Below are 18,741 nucleotides of genomic sequence, written 5' to 3'. Positions count from 1 at the left end.
CGTTACACTTTTGGCCAGCCGCTGGCCAGAGTTTCTGAGCAGCTGCTGGTCTGAAAATTAGGCGGTCTAGATAGAATCAGGCCAACCACAGAAGATTTTTTTACACGGGCATTAGTGCACTGTTGCTACATCTCACGAGACTTTGTAAACATTTTAGATTTTATTTAACTTAAAAAAACCTAAGTAAACGAAGTAGCAAGTACACTATTTTTAAAACTGTCCTATCTGTATAACCCCTTGACTGTGATGGTACGTCTATAGACGTACATTCGAAAAAGGGCTCAGACTGTGAGGTACGTGTATACACGTACTTACAAAACAATGAAAAAAATATATTAAAAAGCATGCAGATAGGCACTGAATATACGTTTTCTAGGGTATTTTGAACGCTGAAACCGAATTTGGGGTCAAATTTTGAAAATTCGAAAACCAAAATCCAATATGGCTGCCAAAGAGTTGACAGTTTTGAAGGCTATTTTTAATGATTATAATCTCAGTGACATCCATCGTTTTCTTGAAACTAATTTCACAAAAAATGAAATCAAAGTGTTTTTGACATTGCTGATTACAAATCCTACGTTATATTTTCAAAATTCAAAATGGCGGATCCAATATGGCGGACTATTTTTCCAAAATTTTAGAAAATTAACCCAATTGACTTGAAACTTATCACTTAGGGCTTTTTGGGGTTGCTGATTACGAATCTGAATTCAGATTTCCAAAATTCAAAATGGCGGATCCAATATGGCGGACTATTTTTCAAAAATTTTAGGAAATTAACCCAATTGGCTTGAAACTTATCACTTAGGGGTTTTTGGGGTTGCTGATTACGAATCTGGATTCAGATTTCCAAAATTCAAAATGGCGGATCCAATATGGCGGACTATTTTTCAAAAATTTTAGGAAATTAACTCAATTGGCTTGAAACTTATCACTTATGGGTTTTTGGTGTTGCTGATTACGAATCTGCATTCAGATTTTCAAAATTCAAAATGGCGGATCCATTACGGCGGACTATTTTTCAAAAATTTTAAGAAATTAATGCTAATTGCTTAAAAATGGTTACTTTGAATTTCTTGAGGTTGCTGAATTCGTGACTATAGTCAGATTTTCAAAATTAAAAATGGAGGACACAAGATAGCTGGCTAATAAAAAAATGCATAGATTTTTATTGTCAGGTTTTTACAATTTTATATGGCAAACCTAATATTATATAAAGTTCTTCAAAGATATTGAAAAATTATTGAAATCGTCTTGATACATGTAACCTAAGGAAGAAATGTCTTCTAAGCGCTTATGTTTTGTTTGAATATTGGACGTGCTGAGTAACCCACATCTATCACTTGTACACTACACAATATATTTATTATCGTGTATTACACTATTTAAAAAGTTAGGACATTTATATCTTTTTAGTAATCATAAATCGTCAATTGGCTAATTTGAACCGACAAATAATGTAATTACGCCCTATTTGCTTTTATCTTTGGTTTCAATATTTCACGTGATAAGTTACCAACATCCGCTTTTACACAATTGTATAGATTTACTGTCATATTCTGCACTTTTCACAATTTTTAACTCTCATATATTGATAATAATCATAGAACTTTGATTGGTCAAGTTGACTCGAGAAACAATATAACTGCGCCTTATAAGCGTTTATCTTTTGTTTCAATATTTCACGTACTAAGCTGCTAACATGCGCTTTTACACAATTGTTTAGATTTACTGTCATATACTGCATTTTTCACAATTTTCAACTCATATATTGATAATAATCATAGAACTTTAATTGGTAAATTCTATCCGAGAAACAATGTAACTACGCCTTGTAAGCGTTTATCTTTTGTTTCAATATTTTACTTAGTAACAAATATCTTTTTACTTTCATTCCATCATTAATTCCATTTTATAAAGTATTTCGGGTATTGATTTGAAACGTCAAGACCGTGGAAGAAAAGAAAAGTCACAGATTCGGACTCAGAGGAGTGTATTGCTAGTAGAGATGAGAGTGATGCTTTCTTGATAAGTGAATCGAGTTGCGAAGAAGAAAGTATCAATGATCGGAATGATTTAGAATATACGATTTCAGATACTGATGTAGAATCAGATGAATCATGTGCAGAATCTAACGTACCTTTGAATGCACGTCTCGCAAACTTGCGAGCAGATTTTAAATGGACTGAACAAAATGTATTTAATCCTATTATACATCCTTTTACTGACGATCATGGAGTGCAGCCATCTTCTGGGTTGACCTCAAATAGTTCTCCCGTTGAAAGAGCCTCGGCAAGCCCCATGCAAAAAATGCCCCTTTTTCGTACCTCGAATTTTGAAACTTTTTTTATGCCAAATGGTTACATATGATGACCCAATAATCCCTGCAAAATTTCAAGATGAGCATGTGCCCCCTTTCCGAAATACAGGGGGTCAAAGGGGGCCATGTCCAAAATTAGAATATGCAATATAATCGAATAATAATGTTAAAAAAAATCAGACCAAATGGTTCCCTTAAGATTTTCGTCTGCTGATTACGAATCTAAAGTCCGTTTTTAAAAATTCAAAATGGCGGATCCAATATGGCGGACGACATTTTTAAAAATCGATCCAATTGACGTGAAAATCGTTACTCGGGGGTTTTTGGGGTCTCTGATTACGAATATGATGTCCGTTTTTAAAAATTCAAAATGGCGGATCCAATATGGCGGACGACATTTTTGAAAATCGATCTAATTGACTTGAAAATCGTTATTTGGGGTCGCTGATTACGAATATGATGTCCGTTATCAAAAATTCAAAATGGCGGATCCAATATGGCGGACGACATTTTTGAAAATCGATCCAATTGACTTGAAATCGATTTTCAAAAATGTCGTCCGCCATATTGGATCCGCCATTTTGAATTTTAAAAAACGGACATCATATTCGTAATCAGAGACCCCAAAAACCCCCGAGTAACGATTTTCACGTCAATTGGATCGATTTTTAAAAATGTCGTCCGCCATATTGGATCCGCCATTTTGAATTTTTAAAAACGGACTTTAGATTCGTAATCAGCAGACGAAAATCTTAAGGGAACCATTTGGTCTGATTTTTTTTAACATTATTATTCGATTATATTGCATATTCTAATTTTGGACATGGCCCCCTTTGACCCCCTGTATTTCGGAAAGGGGGCACATGCTCATCTTGAAATTTTGCAGGGATTATTGGGTCATCATATGTAACCATTTGGCATAAAAAAAGTTTCAAAATTCGAGGTACGAAAAAGGGGCACTTTTTGCCGAGGCTCTTTTCAAGACTCTTTGCGACGAAAATCTTGTCGATATGATTTGTACACAAACAAATTTTTTCGCAGAGAGTAAAAAAAATAACCTTATGGAGCAAGGGAAATTAAAAAAAAACTCGAATGTTAAAATTTTCTCCTGTAGAGATTAACGAAATGTATGCCTTCCATGCTCTTGTAATTTTGATGGGTATAATCAAGAAACCAGATCTTTCAATGTATTGGACAAAGGATCCCATTCTACAGACTCCAGCTTTTAAGAATTACATGACTTATGATAGATTCCGAATTATTCTAAGTATGTTGCACTTTCAGTCCGATTCTGATGACGATAATGATGCTTTAGTCAAAATTCGACCGGTTTTAGAATATTTGCTAGAACAATTTCAAACAACTTACCGTCCTGGAGAGAATATTGCGATTGATGAGTCCTTGTTGCTATGGAAAGGTCGTTTGAAATTCAAGCAATTTAATAGAAATAAACGAGCTAGATTCGGAATTAAATTGTACCAAACATGTGAGTCCAAAACTGGGTATTCTTATAATATCAAAGTGTATATTGGAAAAGATGGAAACGATTCTTATGTTGACAAACCTATTGGTATATCTGGACAAGTTGTCAAAGAGCTGCTCTTAGATCTCGGTAAAAAAGGACGTACGTTGTATGTTGACAATTGGTACTCATCGCCTGCGTTATATTACCAACTCCACAATGAAGGTACTAACGTCTGTGGTACGGTGAAATTAAATCGAAAATACTTACCAAAATTCAACACAAAAGAAATCAAGAAAGGAGAAATGAAAATTCTGCATACTTCGAAACTGTGTTTAATGGTTTGGCATGATAAAAAAATTGTGTCAATGTTAACTACAAAATATGTCCCCGAATTAATCGACACAGGAAAAAGAAATCCTAAAAGTGGAGAAACCATAATGAAACCTAACATGGTCATGGCATACAATACTTACATGGGTGGAGTTGATTTATTAGATCAGAGCACTTCAGCTTATCCAACTACACGAAAAACGATAAAATGGTATCGTAAACTGTATTTTCATTTGCTAAACATTACATTGTACAATTCCTATGTCATTTACAAAGCTCTTCACATAGGAACCAAAATGACCTTTTTAAAGTTCAAAGTTCTTATAGTAGAAGAGCTGTTGAGAAAACATCAGGGACCGCAAAACTCTTTAGAAAGACAGGTACCAGGTTTACACAAGAGACTCAAAAATCCCGCTAACCATTTTCCATCGAGTAAAGGCAACTACCCTAATGGTAGACAAAAATTTGGACCATGTATCGTGTGCCGGCGAAAACACATTAGAAAAGAAACACATGTCATTTGCGAAGTATGCAAAGTATCACTGTGTGCATTTCCATGCTTCAAAGAATTCCACACATAGGCAACCCATTTTTGTCCTTTTGCTTCAAGTTCAAGAAAACATTGATAAATTATGCAATATTTGAACAAATATTTTAATTTCTTAATATTTATTTATTACCAAATAATTTTTTTTTAATTTACCAAAAAAAATAAAAAATTTACAAAAAAAAATAAAAAATAAAAAATGTACAAAAAAAATAAAAAATTTACCAAAAAAAAGAGGAGTGTAAAATCCCACCGCACACCTCCACGTGGTACACTCTGGGGTTGTAGATAATTTTAAACTATTTACTAGCTAACTGCGGGGGTAGAATTTGGTCTTTATTTGTGTTATTTATAATATTTCCATTATTAAATTTACGCTGTACATAATCGACTATTTCAAATTTTTTAAATCTGACTTTAAATTCCTAATAAGCGACCCCGAAAACCCCCAAATAACGACTTTCAAGTGAATCCGAACGATTTTTATAAATTCTTCCGCCATATTGGATCCGCCATTTTGAATTTTGAAAATCTGACTTTTGATTCGTAATCAGCGACCCCGAAAACCCCTCGAGTAACAAGTTTGAAGCAAATTAATTAGTTTCTTAAAAACAACGTCCGCCATATTGGATCCGCCATTTAGAATTTTGAAAATCTGACTTTTGATTCGTAATCAGCGACCCCGAAAACCCCCCGAGTAGCAATTTTGAAGCGAATTTATTAATTTCTTAAAAACGACGTCCGCCATATTGGATCTGCCATTTTGAATGTTGAAAATCTGACTTTTGATTCGTAATCAGCGACCCCAAAAACCCCCGAGTAACAAGTTTTAAGCAAATTCGGTTGATTTTTTATTTTTTCGTCCGCCATATTGGATCCGCCATTTTGAATTTTGAAAATCTGACTTCTGATTCGTAATCAGCGACCCCGAAAACCTAAGTCCACCCATTTTCACAAATTTTTGTCGTTAAAAAATTTCTTAACATTTTGGGCCCACATTCAAGATTTTAGTCCTCACAGCGAAGGGGATAAGAATCTGCATTGTATTTCAAGACAAAATTTACTCTAATACGTCAAAAACAGTTTTCTGCAATTTTCTTTGTAAATAATTAATCAATGTGGCTAAAATTTTTAGAGATAGTGTATTGTCATAAACATGGTTTATATTTAAATTTTGGATTAGAGGATTTTTTATAAACAATTGCAGTGCTTAATATAATTTAATTTACAATAATAAAACAATATTGAAAAAACATTAAAACATTATTAAACACCGCCAAAATTTATTTCGGTAATGGTACTCTACAGTAAAGGCAAACGCACTAAAGATTCTTAAAAGAAAACGCAATCGCAAACGTAAACGTAAGAATAAGTATAAGAAAAAGATAGACATCAAGAGTATTTTTTTTAATAATAAATTTAAAAGTTTATTTTTAAAATAAATATGGTAGGCTGTTACTAAAAAGTTTTGAGTTTAAGCATAGAGTAGATATGCTGTTACAAATTATAAAGATATTTATATAAATAAAAATATCCTACAAATTTGTTTTTTTAATTTATCAGAATGTACATGTGAGAAAATGTTTTGTATAAAGTTTACTCAAAAAGTTGGATAAAATGGCTACACATGCGCTTTTGAACAAAGTTTCACCAACTGTAGTTCAAAATAAATTTTTAGTAGGTGAAAATAAAATTGATGAATTTTCAAAATAAACTTTATAAAATTTCAGCAACACTTTGAAAAGAATATAAAACTGTGAGTTATATATCAAGTGGCAGAAAAATTCATAACTTGTGAGAAACGCTTGTAAAGTGAATAAATGATTTATTTTACTTTTATAATTATATTATTGACTCTTAATAGAATAAAATATATTGCGGTCAATTAATTATGGTTTAGAAATTAAAAATTTCATTCAAGTTTTTAATTTAAAATAAAAAAAAAAATATGAAAAAATATTAATCTGTTTAAAAAAACAGAATAAAAATAAAGTTAAAAATTATTTAGCAGAAGAAATAGTAATTTATTTTATATTTTAATAAATAACTAAATAAAATATAAATTATATTGAAATTTATAGAATAACAGATTTTTTCATGTGAATAAGACAAACATAAAAGCAAAGTTTTAAAATAATTTTTTTTCAATTTTCAAATAAACAATAATAAACTAATAATAATAAAAAATATAAAATATTTAACATTAAATGAAAAGACTTATTATGAAATCCCATTTTTTAGAGTGATAGGTTCAGATGCGTAATAAATAAACTTGGTGCCCTGTTAAAATATATGTGACCGTCCACGACAAAACAAGGCTTAGCTCCCAAAAGAAAATTTCACAGGGCAAGCGATTGAAGTAGAAGCAGAAACAAGGAACACGCTTGACATGACCATCTTTAGAATGTTATAGTGTCAAAAGTAATTGACATAAACAATTTCTGACTTTTGAATGTGAAAGAGCAACTTAAAATCTATCGATTAGCATCAAAAACTCAAAATTGATTTTTTGGGAGCTAAGCCTTGTTTTGTCTTGGACGGTCACATATATGGTTTTATAATCTATAATTGTTAATAATTATTAACTTTTATCTTTTTGAACTGCTTTATTAAATGTAAATGCTACTAGTAAACTTATTTACAAATTTTTAAAAAGTTTTATAAATAATGGTTAAGTAAAAAATTTTACGGGTGCCTAGAGTTTCACATTCAGTCCTGTCAGAAATTGCGTGGTGGGGACATACGTTTTACTCAACTTTTGAACGAACTGTGACACACGCCGACGAATAAGTACCCAAGTAAAGCATAAAGTACTACCAAAAGTAAGGTTGGAGTTACATGTTGATGTAAATGCAGAATGCAAAACCGAAAATAATGAGAGTGAAAAGGATAGTGATATATCTTGACGTAAGGAAAACGATTTTATTATATATCACCTCAAATTTTATTATTTAAAAACTTTTTCGTTTAAACGAAATTTTTAGAAAAAAGACGATAAAAATTTTTCATTTGGGTGTTTTTTAAAATCCTTTTGTCAATTTTGAGATATTAATATGATAAATAATCCTACCAAATTTTATTTTAATCCATTAAAACCTGTTAAAGTTATCGTATAAACAAAAAAGGAATCCACACACTCATACACACATATACACACACATACATCCGGATAATTGATCAGGATCTCATATAACATGTTTCTATATAGAGAAAAATTTATTTCCGCCACTTTGAAAATTTTTATAAACGAAAGGACTGCAAAGCTTCCTCTACGAGGAAGAAAAAATTGTTTAAAAATTAAAAAAGAAGCTCGTCATGCAATAGCTAGTAAGTTAAAGAAGATTTCAGGTACACGGAAAGAAAATCCTTTGCAATAAATGTTAAAAATGATACAAAAATTTAATATATTCTTTAGCAAGTCATGGAAACTAAGGCTATTTATTAAAAATGAATATATGTGTAGCAAAAGCTTTGTAGAAACAATTTTAACAGAAATTAAAATTACTATTCTAAAATTCATAAGAAAGTTTTCTTATTTTTTACTAAAACTATATGAAAAAGGAAAGCGGAATTAAAAAGCGCGCATTTCGTTTGCTAAAACTATACGGAAAATTGAAAACGACGTTAAAATAAAAAAAAAAAAATTTTCCATTATTTGCTACCTGTCGAAGGATTGGGTCATCGTTGTTAATTGTTCTTTATTGTAGCAGAGGATGCAGGTATGGTTTAAATACACAACTACACTTGCACGCAGGTTCGCTTTGATTTTCTTAACATATATCCCTACCTAACTTATCGAAAATACGCATATATTAGTTTAAATTATATGCGCTATTATTTTTTAATATTCATAAGAAAACAATAACTAATTTAAACTAACGTTTAAGAGGTCATTTTTTAAAGTAACAATGATCATAAATTTCTTATGATTTCTTATAAAATTCTTGATAATCTAAAAAACCAGTAATTCTAATTTAATTTGATAGTGAATTGAGTAAATATTTAAAACTTTATTAACAAATTTTGAGAAATGTCTTGACTTTTAAAAATTAATTACTACTCGTTATGTGAACTTTAAAGTTGCTCGGTTATAAGATCCACATTCAATTCAGTTTAATCTTAATAATGATTAAAGAATTACAATATATATTTTACATAAATTCGAAAAACAAATCATTTTGCTTCCTCGTGGAGAAAGCTTTGTAGTCCTTTCGTTTGTAAAAATTTTCAAAGTGTCGGAAACAAATTTTTCTCCACAGAGAAAACATGGTGTTATTTTTGTTGCAGCTAATTTTTTTGGAGGGTAATTTATATAAGGGTAAATTTTGTATTTTACCTTTGTTTGGTATAATTATAATTGAAATAAACAAACATTACAAATTTTTATATAAAACGTCAACTTCAAACATTAACCTCTCCAACCACAAAAATTTAAAAATTATATAAAAGTTTCGTGATAAAAAATGGATGGAAAATAACTGTATAAACTGAGTAAATTGCAGTAGACATTTTGGGTATAATATTATTTATATTATCTTTCGTTTCTTATAGAAATAAATGTGATAAAAAGTAATTTCTTAACTATTACTGTTTTCAATAATAGATATTTTAATTTTTCACAAATAAAAATCGCCGCATATTAATGTATTAATTAATTAATATGAATATTCTACAAGTTACTTTTAAAACCAAATTCATATGAACTGAGAAATAAATAATTAATGTTGACTTAAATTTTTTTAAACCAAATTTTGTCAAAATGGAGAAATTTTATTGATTCTAAAATTTCATCATAGAAAAAAGGTAAATATTTTTTTAGGAAAGAGGTAAATAACTTTTATTTTAATTTTTAATGGCACATTATAATTTTAAATTACATTTATATATATATGATGTAAATAGAGAACAATTTTCGAAAGGTTATAAAAATATTGTATTCAACATACAATGTAAATTTAAAAAAAACAAACATTTAATTAAATTATTTATTTTTATAACATTATAAATATTCAATAAATTAATTATATTAAATAATAACAAAAATAAAGTTTGTTAACCGCAATTGAAATTATGTCAAATCTAAGAGTGAAAACTATTTTATTATAAACTTTTGTTTATATTTAATTGCATTCAATAACATAGTTCTAACCATAAAATTATTGCAACCTGAATTCAGATTAAACATTTGATTTTCTCTTAAATAAGCGAAAATTTTTTCATTTAGAGTAGGTAAAATTAAAATTTCTCCAATTTTGGTGTCAAAATGATACCAACAGGATAAAATTTGTTGCATACATTTTTAACACCGAATTTAATGTCAAAACAACACCCAGTTTTTTCTGTGTCTATATAAAAACATGTTATATGAGATCCTGATCAATTGTCCGGATGTACGTATGTGTATGTGTGTGTATGAGTGTGTGGATTCCTTTTTTGTTTATACGATAACTTTAACAGGTTTTAATGGATTAAAATAAAATTTGGTAGGATTATTTATCATATTAATATCTCAAAATTGACAAAAGGATTTTAAAAAACACCCAAATGAAAAATTTTTATCGTCTTTTTTCTAAAAATTTCGTTTAAACGAAAAAGTTTTTAAATAATAAAATTTGAGGTGATATATAATAAAATCGTTTTCCTTACGTCAAGACACATCGATCAGTATATGTATATAAAGTATAATAAATTTTAATTTAAATTTAAAGAATTAATGAAAGTTAAAATATCAAAAATTCACATTTTGGCTATAAAATTTTGTGATTATTTAAATTTAAGTTTATAGATGAAATAATTGTATTCCTTACATGAAAACGAATCGATTGGTATATATAAAATTTACAATTGAGGTAAATTTAAGATTGAAATATTTTTTTTATTTGTCTTGATAAAATAGTGTATTAGTATTAAATAATTTAGTTGACTTGAATCCATTAAATAAAGTTATTGTATCATATACTTTTTATTTGTTTCAATAAAAAGAAATATTTGAGTGAAATAAATAAATTAATTGTTTCAAGTAAATCATTATTATCGTTTCAAATGAATATTTCATTAATTGAAATATTTTTTTATTTGTCTTGATAAAATAGTGTATGAGCATTAAATAACGAATTATTTGTATTAAATAATTCAGTTTATTTGAATCAATTACATAAATTTATTGTGTGAAATACTTTTTATTTGTATTAAATAAATTCATTTATTAAATTTAATTAATTATTTAATTGAACCAAATACGATTTATTTGATTCAAATAAATGCGATTCAAATAATTCAAGTTATTTGAATCAAATACCTATTTTTTTTATTCACATAAAAAGTATTTGAACCAATTAAATATTTTTCAAATAATTTGAAGTATTTGAATCAAATAAATTTTTTTTTCAGTGCAATACCTGGCTGAAAAAACTTGTACAAGAAAATGAACAAATTCTTGTACATGTTCATTAATGAACTTGTACATTTTCTTGTACATGTTCAAGTAATGTTCTTGAACAAGTTCAGCATCCGGAATTGAGACATGTTCTTGTACCAGAACTTGTACAAGATCCTGGACAAGAAAATATACTTGTACAAAAAAATGTACATGTTCTTGTATATATTTTTTTGTGCCGGTTTCATGTACATTTTCTTGTACCAGATGTGAAACATGTTCTTGTACATGTTCATTTATGTTTTTTAAATTAAAAACTTTAAAGGCTGCGCAGTAATTTTCTTAAGCCTTTACAGCTGCGCAACAATTTTTAGCATGCATAAGTGAAGATTCTTAATAATTATAACTTATTAAATCTTCAAATTTTTTTCAAAAACATTTTTAAACAAACGTTCTTGTACAAGAACATAAACGTGTTCATGTAAAAGTACTTGTACATAAAACCTGCACAGAAAATATGTACAAGAAAATGTACAAGTTCATTAATGAACATGTACAAGAACTTGTATATTTTCTTGTACAAGTTTTTTCAGCCGGGTACAGCTTTGAAACAAATGATTTTTTGAAAAAATGACCAACAGGAAAGTTAAAGCTGACAAAATCCCTGAAAATTTGCAAAAAAGAACGATGTAATAGCTCTAATAGTTTCCGAGATACAGTCTCTCAAATTTGACCCTTTTGAGATTTTACATACAATGATAAAATAAAATGAGATTCTATGTGAAACCTCAAAAGCATCAACTTTGAGAGACTGTATCTCAGAAACTATTAGAGCACATTGTTCTTTTTTGAAAATAGTCAGGAATTTTGTCAGCCTTAACTGACAAAAAATCATTTGTTTCAAAATTATATTGGAAAAACTGAAAAATACCGGATTTTTGCTAAAAACTCGAAAAAATGGGTTTTTTTCGGAAGCTATATCTCGGTCAATTTTTGAGCTATAGGGTTCATTTTTTATCAAATTACTCAGAATTTTATACACTTTCTTTTCTATAATAACTATTTTGATGCTAAAATGTCATGGTAGGCGGCAATTTGAAAAATACTGATTTTTTGCACCTATTTCTTAAAACATTTTTAGGTTCCGGTAGGAGTTCGAAGTACCTTTACGTATTTTATATTTACACCAAAATGAAGGGATTAAGTAAAAAAAATTGAGGTCCTGAGTTGAAACATAATATGCCTTGTTTTTCAACTAATTTGACTGGACTATTAATAATGTAGGATTATATTCTACAGATAGTAAACTAATTTTTAAATCAAAAACAGGAAGTGAAAAAAACATATTTAAAAATTCTGCAGATCATTTAAAAAGAAACTAAGAAAACCCATTCGAGATATTATTATGTTTTAATAAATAAACAACAATTTGCTCAAATAAACCTACCTATTAACGAGAAAAATAAAAAACTCTGGTGCTTTAAAGTTATATCGACTGCGCACATTCTCTTTAAACATTAATTGAGCCGTCGGAAAGTAAAAGGGCGCATAAAATTTGTACGGCCGGCCAACTCGAACGGCCGTACAAATTTTATGCGCCCTTTTACTTTCCGGCGGCTCAATTGTGAAAAAAATATACAATTTAAAGAAAAACTTAAAAATTAGTTTTTTTCTGTTAAATTGACGAGCTGAATGAAAAACAAGTTAAAAATTTGTTCATTTCATGACCATTTAGCTTCCTGATCATGATAAACACTCATATATTATTAGTTTTAAAAAACTTCAAAATTTCAATTTTTTGTTAAAAATAAAATTACCGATCAATTTTATAAATATTGGTAAAATGTAAACTTTATATACATCAATCGATTTATTTTGATGCCAGGAATACAACTCAGACAAAATTTATTAAAATTTTTCATGAAGAAAAAAGTTTTTTCAAAAAATACGAAAAACGATTTTTTTGATAAATTAAAAAATGATTTTTATAGATTTTAAGTAAAGTATAGACTTTATATAGGTTAATCAATTCGTATTAATGCGAGAAATCAGTTTTTCGGACAAAAAAAATTGAGCACCCAGATCAAAAAACTCGAATTGCGCTCGGACGAACTTTATCAAGATAGTCAAGCCCGACAAAAATTAAAAAAAATAAAATGTCATTTTGCGTATATTTATTCTCTATATGGTTGTATATTTTAAAATTTCAGAATTTTATTTTTTTTTAATTTTTGTCGGGCTTGACTGGCTTGACAACGTTTGTTCGAGCGCAAATCGAGTTTTTTTGATTCGGGTGCTCAATTAAATTTACAGTATAAAGAATTTTTTGGTTAAAAAACGTATTTTCGAATTTTTGAAAGTGCCATAAAAAAATTATGTGGATATTTTTGGAAATCTCTGTGACTGATTTTAGATATTGATGACTGCAATAAGCCTACAAAATTTCAGGACAATCCATCAAAGAGTGTTGGAGATAATTTGTACACAAGATTTTGTGACATACACACATACACACACACACATCTGGACATTTGTTTAAAACTTCAAATATATGGGCCAATCCACGAAACCTTTAATTTTCAAGAAAAAAATTTCTTTTTTTAATTTCCAGGCACATTGATGTCACTTTGTATACACGTTTAAGTACATTTTAGCACTACAAATTCATATGCGTGATTCATTTTTAGCTCACGCCGTCAATGTTTAACACTTTAAACTCTTTAATGTTAATAAATTACATATAAAATTGAAAAATTCAACTTTTTTTATTTTTGATATCGGAGTGGTTTCCTAAGTATTTTCGTCCTCTAAACACGATTCTGACACCCAAATTTGCTTAGCACGTCAGGATTTTGAGAAAAGAGGGCGTAAAGACTCCAAAAAAGTGTTTTCAGCATATTCTTAACTTAATAAAATTTATTTCACTCAAAATCCTTAAGCGGCGTTTTTGTGTTCAAATATATGTATAAAAATGTTTCGATCACACCATACCCTACTAAAAATCCCTGTATAAGATCTTGTACAATTTCCTGTACCGGATCAGCAACTGAACTTGTACAAGTTCTGACCAGTTCCTGTACAGGAAAATGCATACGAATTTGGAACAAATTCATGTGTGAGATCTTGTACAAGAAAGATACTTGTAAAAGAAAATGTACATGATCTTGTACAATTTCATGTATAAGTACTTGTACATGAACACGTTCATGTTCTTGCACATGTATAGTTGTAAAAATTTTTTTTTTTAATAAAATTTGAGATTTTGATAATTTTTAATCACTAAGATTCGTAACTCATGCATGCTTAAAACTATTGCGCAGCTGTAAAGGTTAAAGTAAACTATTGCGCAGCCTTTGAAGTTTTTAATTTTTAGTAAAGAAAAACATGAATTAACATGTGCAAGAACATGAACGTGTTCATGTACAAGTACTTATACATGAAATTGTACAAGATCATGTACATTTTCTTTTACAAGATCTTGTACAAGATCTCACACATGAACTTGTTCCAAATTCGTATGCATTTTCTTGTACAGGAACTGGTCAGAACTTGTACAAGTTCAGTTGTTGATCCTGTACAGGAAATTGTACAAGATCTTGTACAGGGATTTTCAGTAGGGTAGATTGACCTGTTTAAAGCAAAAATGCAATTGTGCCTTTCAAAAATGTATAAATTTAAATGAAATCACGATTTTTATTATCATCTTTAAATTGTTGCCACAGGAATACAATTAAAAGCACATCATTGAAAAAGGTCTTAAATTTTTTGTTTTTTTCATCACTTTTTAAGAAATGCATTGAACTTTTATTTTTATCCAACGCCGTAATAGATATTTTCGTAAGAAGACGTTCAATTGAATTGTTTTAAAAAGTGCTATCACTCAATCAAACCTTCGTATTTTTAGTTTTAGTGGTGGCACACTAATGGGATAGTGAAAATTTTTTGACAAAATATGTCTGTTTGATATTTCCATAGTAGCTAAAGTGATATTTTACACGCCGCAAAAATAAAAACGTTAAGAATATAAACTTTTTCAAGAAATTCAAATGAAATTTAAGCATTTTTTCACTTTTTAACTTATAAAACTAATTGTCAAATAAATATTTTTTTGTAATACTGTACATAAATGTTGCTTTGTATCTAATTTAGCAAAAAAAAATTAAACCCAAAGTTTTAATTAAAAATAATTCAGATTTTTAAGTGTTCGATTCGAGAATCACAAACGTTTAAAGTTTCGTGGATTTGCCCATATGCATTCTAGGTAAAAATAAGCCCATGTAACACATTTTTAAAAAATCGAAAATCGTCACGAATACAAAGCTTCATCGAGAGGAGAGGAAGCAAAAAATTGCTTGAGAAAAGTTGTTGGTTTTCGAAAAAACTATGAATTAAGTGGGTGCTTTGCAATAAAACAATATCTCATTTTTAAATTTAATTGTTAACAATTATTATAATTATAAACATAGTTAAAAACTAATAACAAAATGATATTAAAATTATATAAAATTACAATTAATAATTTATTATTAATATTATTATTATTATTTTGATTAATACTGTTATTTTATTTATTTTAATTTTGTTAAAAGCAATGTTTCTAACCATATTAAATTATTCACAATACTAGTAAAATTAAACGCGCGCAAGCGCGCCAAATTAAGTATTTAATTGTTTGTTATAAAGAAATTAAAGATTAATATTATCAATAATAATTTAATTTATTAGAATATTATTACATATTAAATGATAATAATGAAAATTATATGTTTACAGGCCTCGGATTATACGACTTTTTCCGACTTTTTTCAAAAATACCACTTTTATCGACCTATTTTAATAAAAGGAGACATTTTTTTTACATTTGAAAAAAAATGTAAATAAAATACATTTTTTTAGTATAAAATGTAGATCTTCAGATCTTCTTCAATTCAATTATTAAACAAATTATGAACTAAAATGATTCTTCACTAAATTAATTATTTTTAATAATTTTAATGAAATACATCACAAATTCAATTATATCAAAATTATTTTTCAACTAAATTTTTTATGAAATTTAACAATTCTTTATAATTTAAAAAAAATATATCACAATAAAATTGAATTATTTTTTAAAAATTTCAATTCAAAATAAACTAAAATTCAATTATTACCCGAAATTTTAATTCAAAATCAATTAAAAATCCAATAATTATCCAAAATTTTCAATTTAAAATTTAATTATTTACCAAGTTTTCAATTTAAAATGAAATAAAATTCAATTATTTTCTAAAATTTCTATTCAAAATTAATTATCCAAATTTTCAATCAAAAATGAACTTAAATTAAATTATTATCCAAAATTTCAATTAAAATTCAATTATTTCCCAAAATTTTCAATTCAAAATGAACTGAAATTCAATTATTTTCCAAATTTAAAATCAAATAAAATTTCATTATTCTCAAAAATTTGAATTCAAAATTAATTGAATTTTCAATAATTTGAAAATTAACAATATCTTTTAAAATTTAATTATTTCTAAAAATTTTAACTTTAACCCTTCAAAAAGGATTTTTATTAAAAAAAAATTTTTTTTTTTAAAAATCTAAAATATTTTTGTTAAAATAAAAAACAAATCCACTTTTTTTTGGAATATAAATCGACTAAAACGACTTTTTTGTGTCTTTAAGTTGATTCGAGGCCTATGTTTTTATAATTAATATTTAATAGGTATTCGTTGGCCCCTGGTACCTTAAAAATTAATTTTTAAAAATAAATTTTTTTCAAATTACTATCTTGTACGAAATTTCCTGGCACATCTTTTTTCTCATCATAAATTTTTTGTATTTGTATACAATTTTTGAATCAATATGCAAATTTAAAAAAAATTTCGTTGGTAAACGTTGTGTACTTTAGCTTCGTGAATTGAATTTTCGAATTTGGAATTTTAAAGAAACTTATTCCGAAATTTGGAAACGCAATTATACAACTTTGGCAAAAATGAGAAAAAGAATTGTCAAAATTTGACAAGTCATAAGATTACTATTCAAAAAAACACGTGAAATCAGAAAAGGCCAACTTCAAGTTAGGACAGAAGGACAGACCAAGCATTTTATTGTTATATAATTGTTGACTTACCATTTTCTTTTGTTTTTCAATCGAATTGTAATGAATTAAATTTGAGGCTATTTTATGATTTTAATATTATTTACTAAAAACTCATTTAAAAACGCAATAAATAGATAAATGAATTTACTTGGTTTTTATTATTCAAAAACCTCAATTTCGAAAAATTGGCGCTTGTCCTTTTGTCATTCTACCCTTCAAAAATTATACTTCGAATTATAGACTAATAATGTTGGATCATATTCTACAGATAGTAAACTAACTTTTAAAGCAAGAAAAAAAATTATAAATAATTTTTTTACATGAGTTTCCCCTCTTAAACACTTTTTGAATTATAATGATTCTTAAAAAATACAAAATTTGAGGTTACAAAGTAACATCCTTGAACTTTCTACATTTAATTATTAATTCTATCAATAAAAAAAGAAAATTTACTCTGCAATAATATGATTAAGGAATTAAGAAAATATTCGCCTGAAAAATAAGAGATTTTTAAATAAAATTGCTTAAAATTTTTTTAATTATGTTAACATACATTTTTTTAGTGCGCTTGAGCGATAGTAGTGCAAATTTATTTATAGAAAGATTATTTACTTAAGATATTTAAGTTTATAATTGATAAAGCTGAAGTTATCAACGTTTACATCGACAAAATAAGAAAACAAAACTTTTTAATCTATTAGTAAACTATGTCTCCCCCTGCTGGTTAAGAATTTAAAGTTTTTAAGAGTATAATGGGGGGGCCATAATTAAAGTTTCTTTTAAAGCAATAAAGACTATTTGCTTAATTGTTCATTAAAAAAATTCTTTTTATTATTTTATCGACATTAAATTTGGAAGCTTCAGCATATTTATAATTGAATGTTATTACTCACCTTTTCCCTGATTTCAAGAACTTTACACATATCTGCTAGAAGACTTAGAGTCAGATTAATAATCTCAAGATTTCGAAATTGTAAAAGATCTATTAAAAGATTTAAATTTTCTTCCTTGATAAATTGCTTTTCATATTTTGAATCAGCTTTAGTCCTTTTTAAAATTGAAATAATTTTTTCTTGAGAATTATTACTTATATATTTTGATAATTTGTTAACTATTTGAAAATCCTCATTTTGAAAATCCGATGACATTTCTCGAAATTTGTTATTAAATAACAGAAAATATGAATTATTATAGAAATAACATAACCTTAAAAATATCCAGCTGATTTTTTGACAAAAACCAGAGGTAGGAAAGTAGTATAGGCATGCATGAGAATCGCTGTAGCAGACCGTTAAGGGACTTACACACCTCAGCTGTCTGTGCAAGCAGCAATTAGAGTAAAAGAGAGAGAAAATTTGAATTAGGCTGTGTCACACTACGTCGAGATATTTCGAGTTTGAGTATGACGTCAGATAGCTGGAGGGAAAATAAACGGACGACACAATGTTATTCTTATGGGAAAAAATTGAGTCGGTATCAAAACTACACAAGAATTTTCATAAAAAAGTTATATTGTACAAAACATAAAAATTGTTATTTTTTACATTATACTTTCTTAATGTTGTTTTTATTTTTTGTAAATTTTAACTTTTTTTTAAATGAAAATTTTTTTTTT

At 27.6% G+C, this 18,741-nt stretch overlaps 1 protein-coding gene across 1 annotated transcript in view; it reads right to left on the bottom strand.

Annotated features, from left to right (window-relative positions):
• LOC127282297 (armadillo repeat-containing protein 5) overlaps positions 1 to 18,383 on the bottom strand; it is a 38,036-nt gene extending 19,653 nt beyond the window's left edge. The window contains exon 1 of the mRNA XM_051306466.1: positions 18,020 to 18,383. Within this exon, the coding sequence (XP_051162423.1) occupies positions 18,020 to 18,274 (255 nt within the window). The 5' untranslated portion in view covers positions 18,275 to 18,383. The remainder of the gene's footprint in view (positions 1 to 18,019) is intronic.
• Positions 18,384 to 18,741: the final 358 nt, after the last annotated feature.

Source organism: Leptopilina boulardi, unplaced genomic scaffold (genome assembly GCF_019393585.1).
Source record: "Leptopilina boulardi isolate dan_hultmark-lab unplaced genomic scaffold, ZJU_Lbou_2.1 LbouV2_292, whole genome shotgun sequence".
NCBI lineage: Eukaryota > Metazoa > Arthropoda > Insecta > Hymenoptera > Figitidae > Leptopilina > Leptopilina boulardi.
The sequence above is the reverse complement of the archived record's forward strand: the minus strand, read 5'-3'. Positions and strand labels throughout refer to the sequence as shown.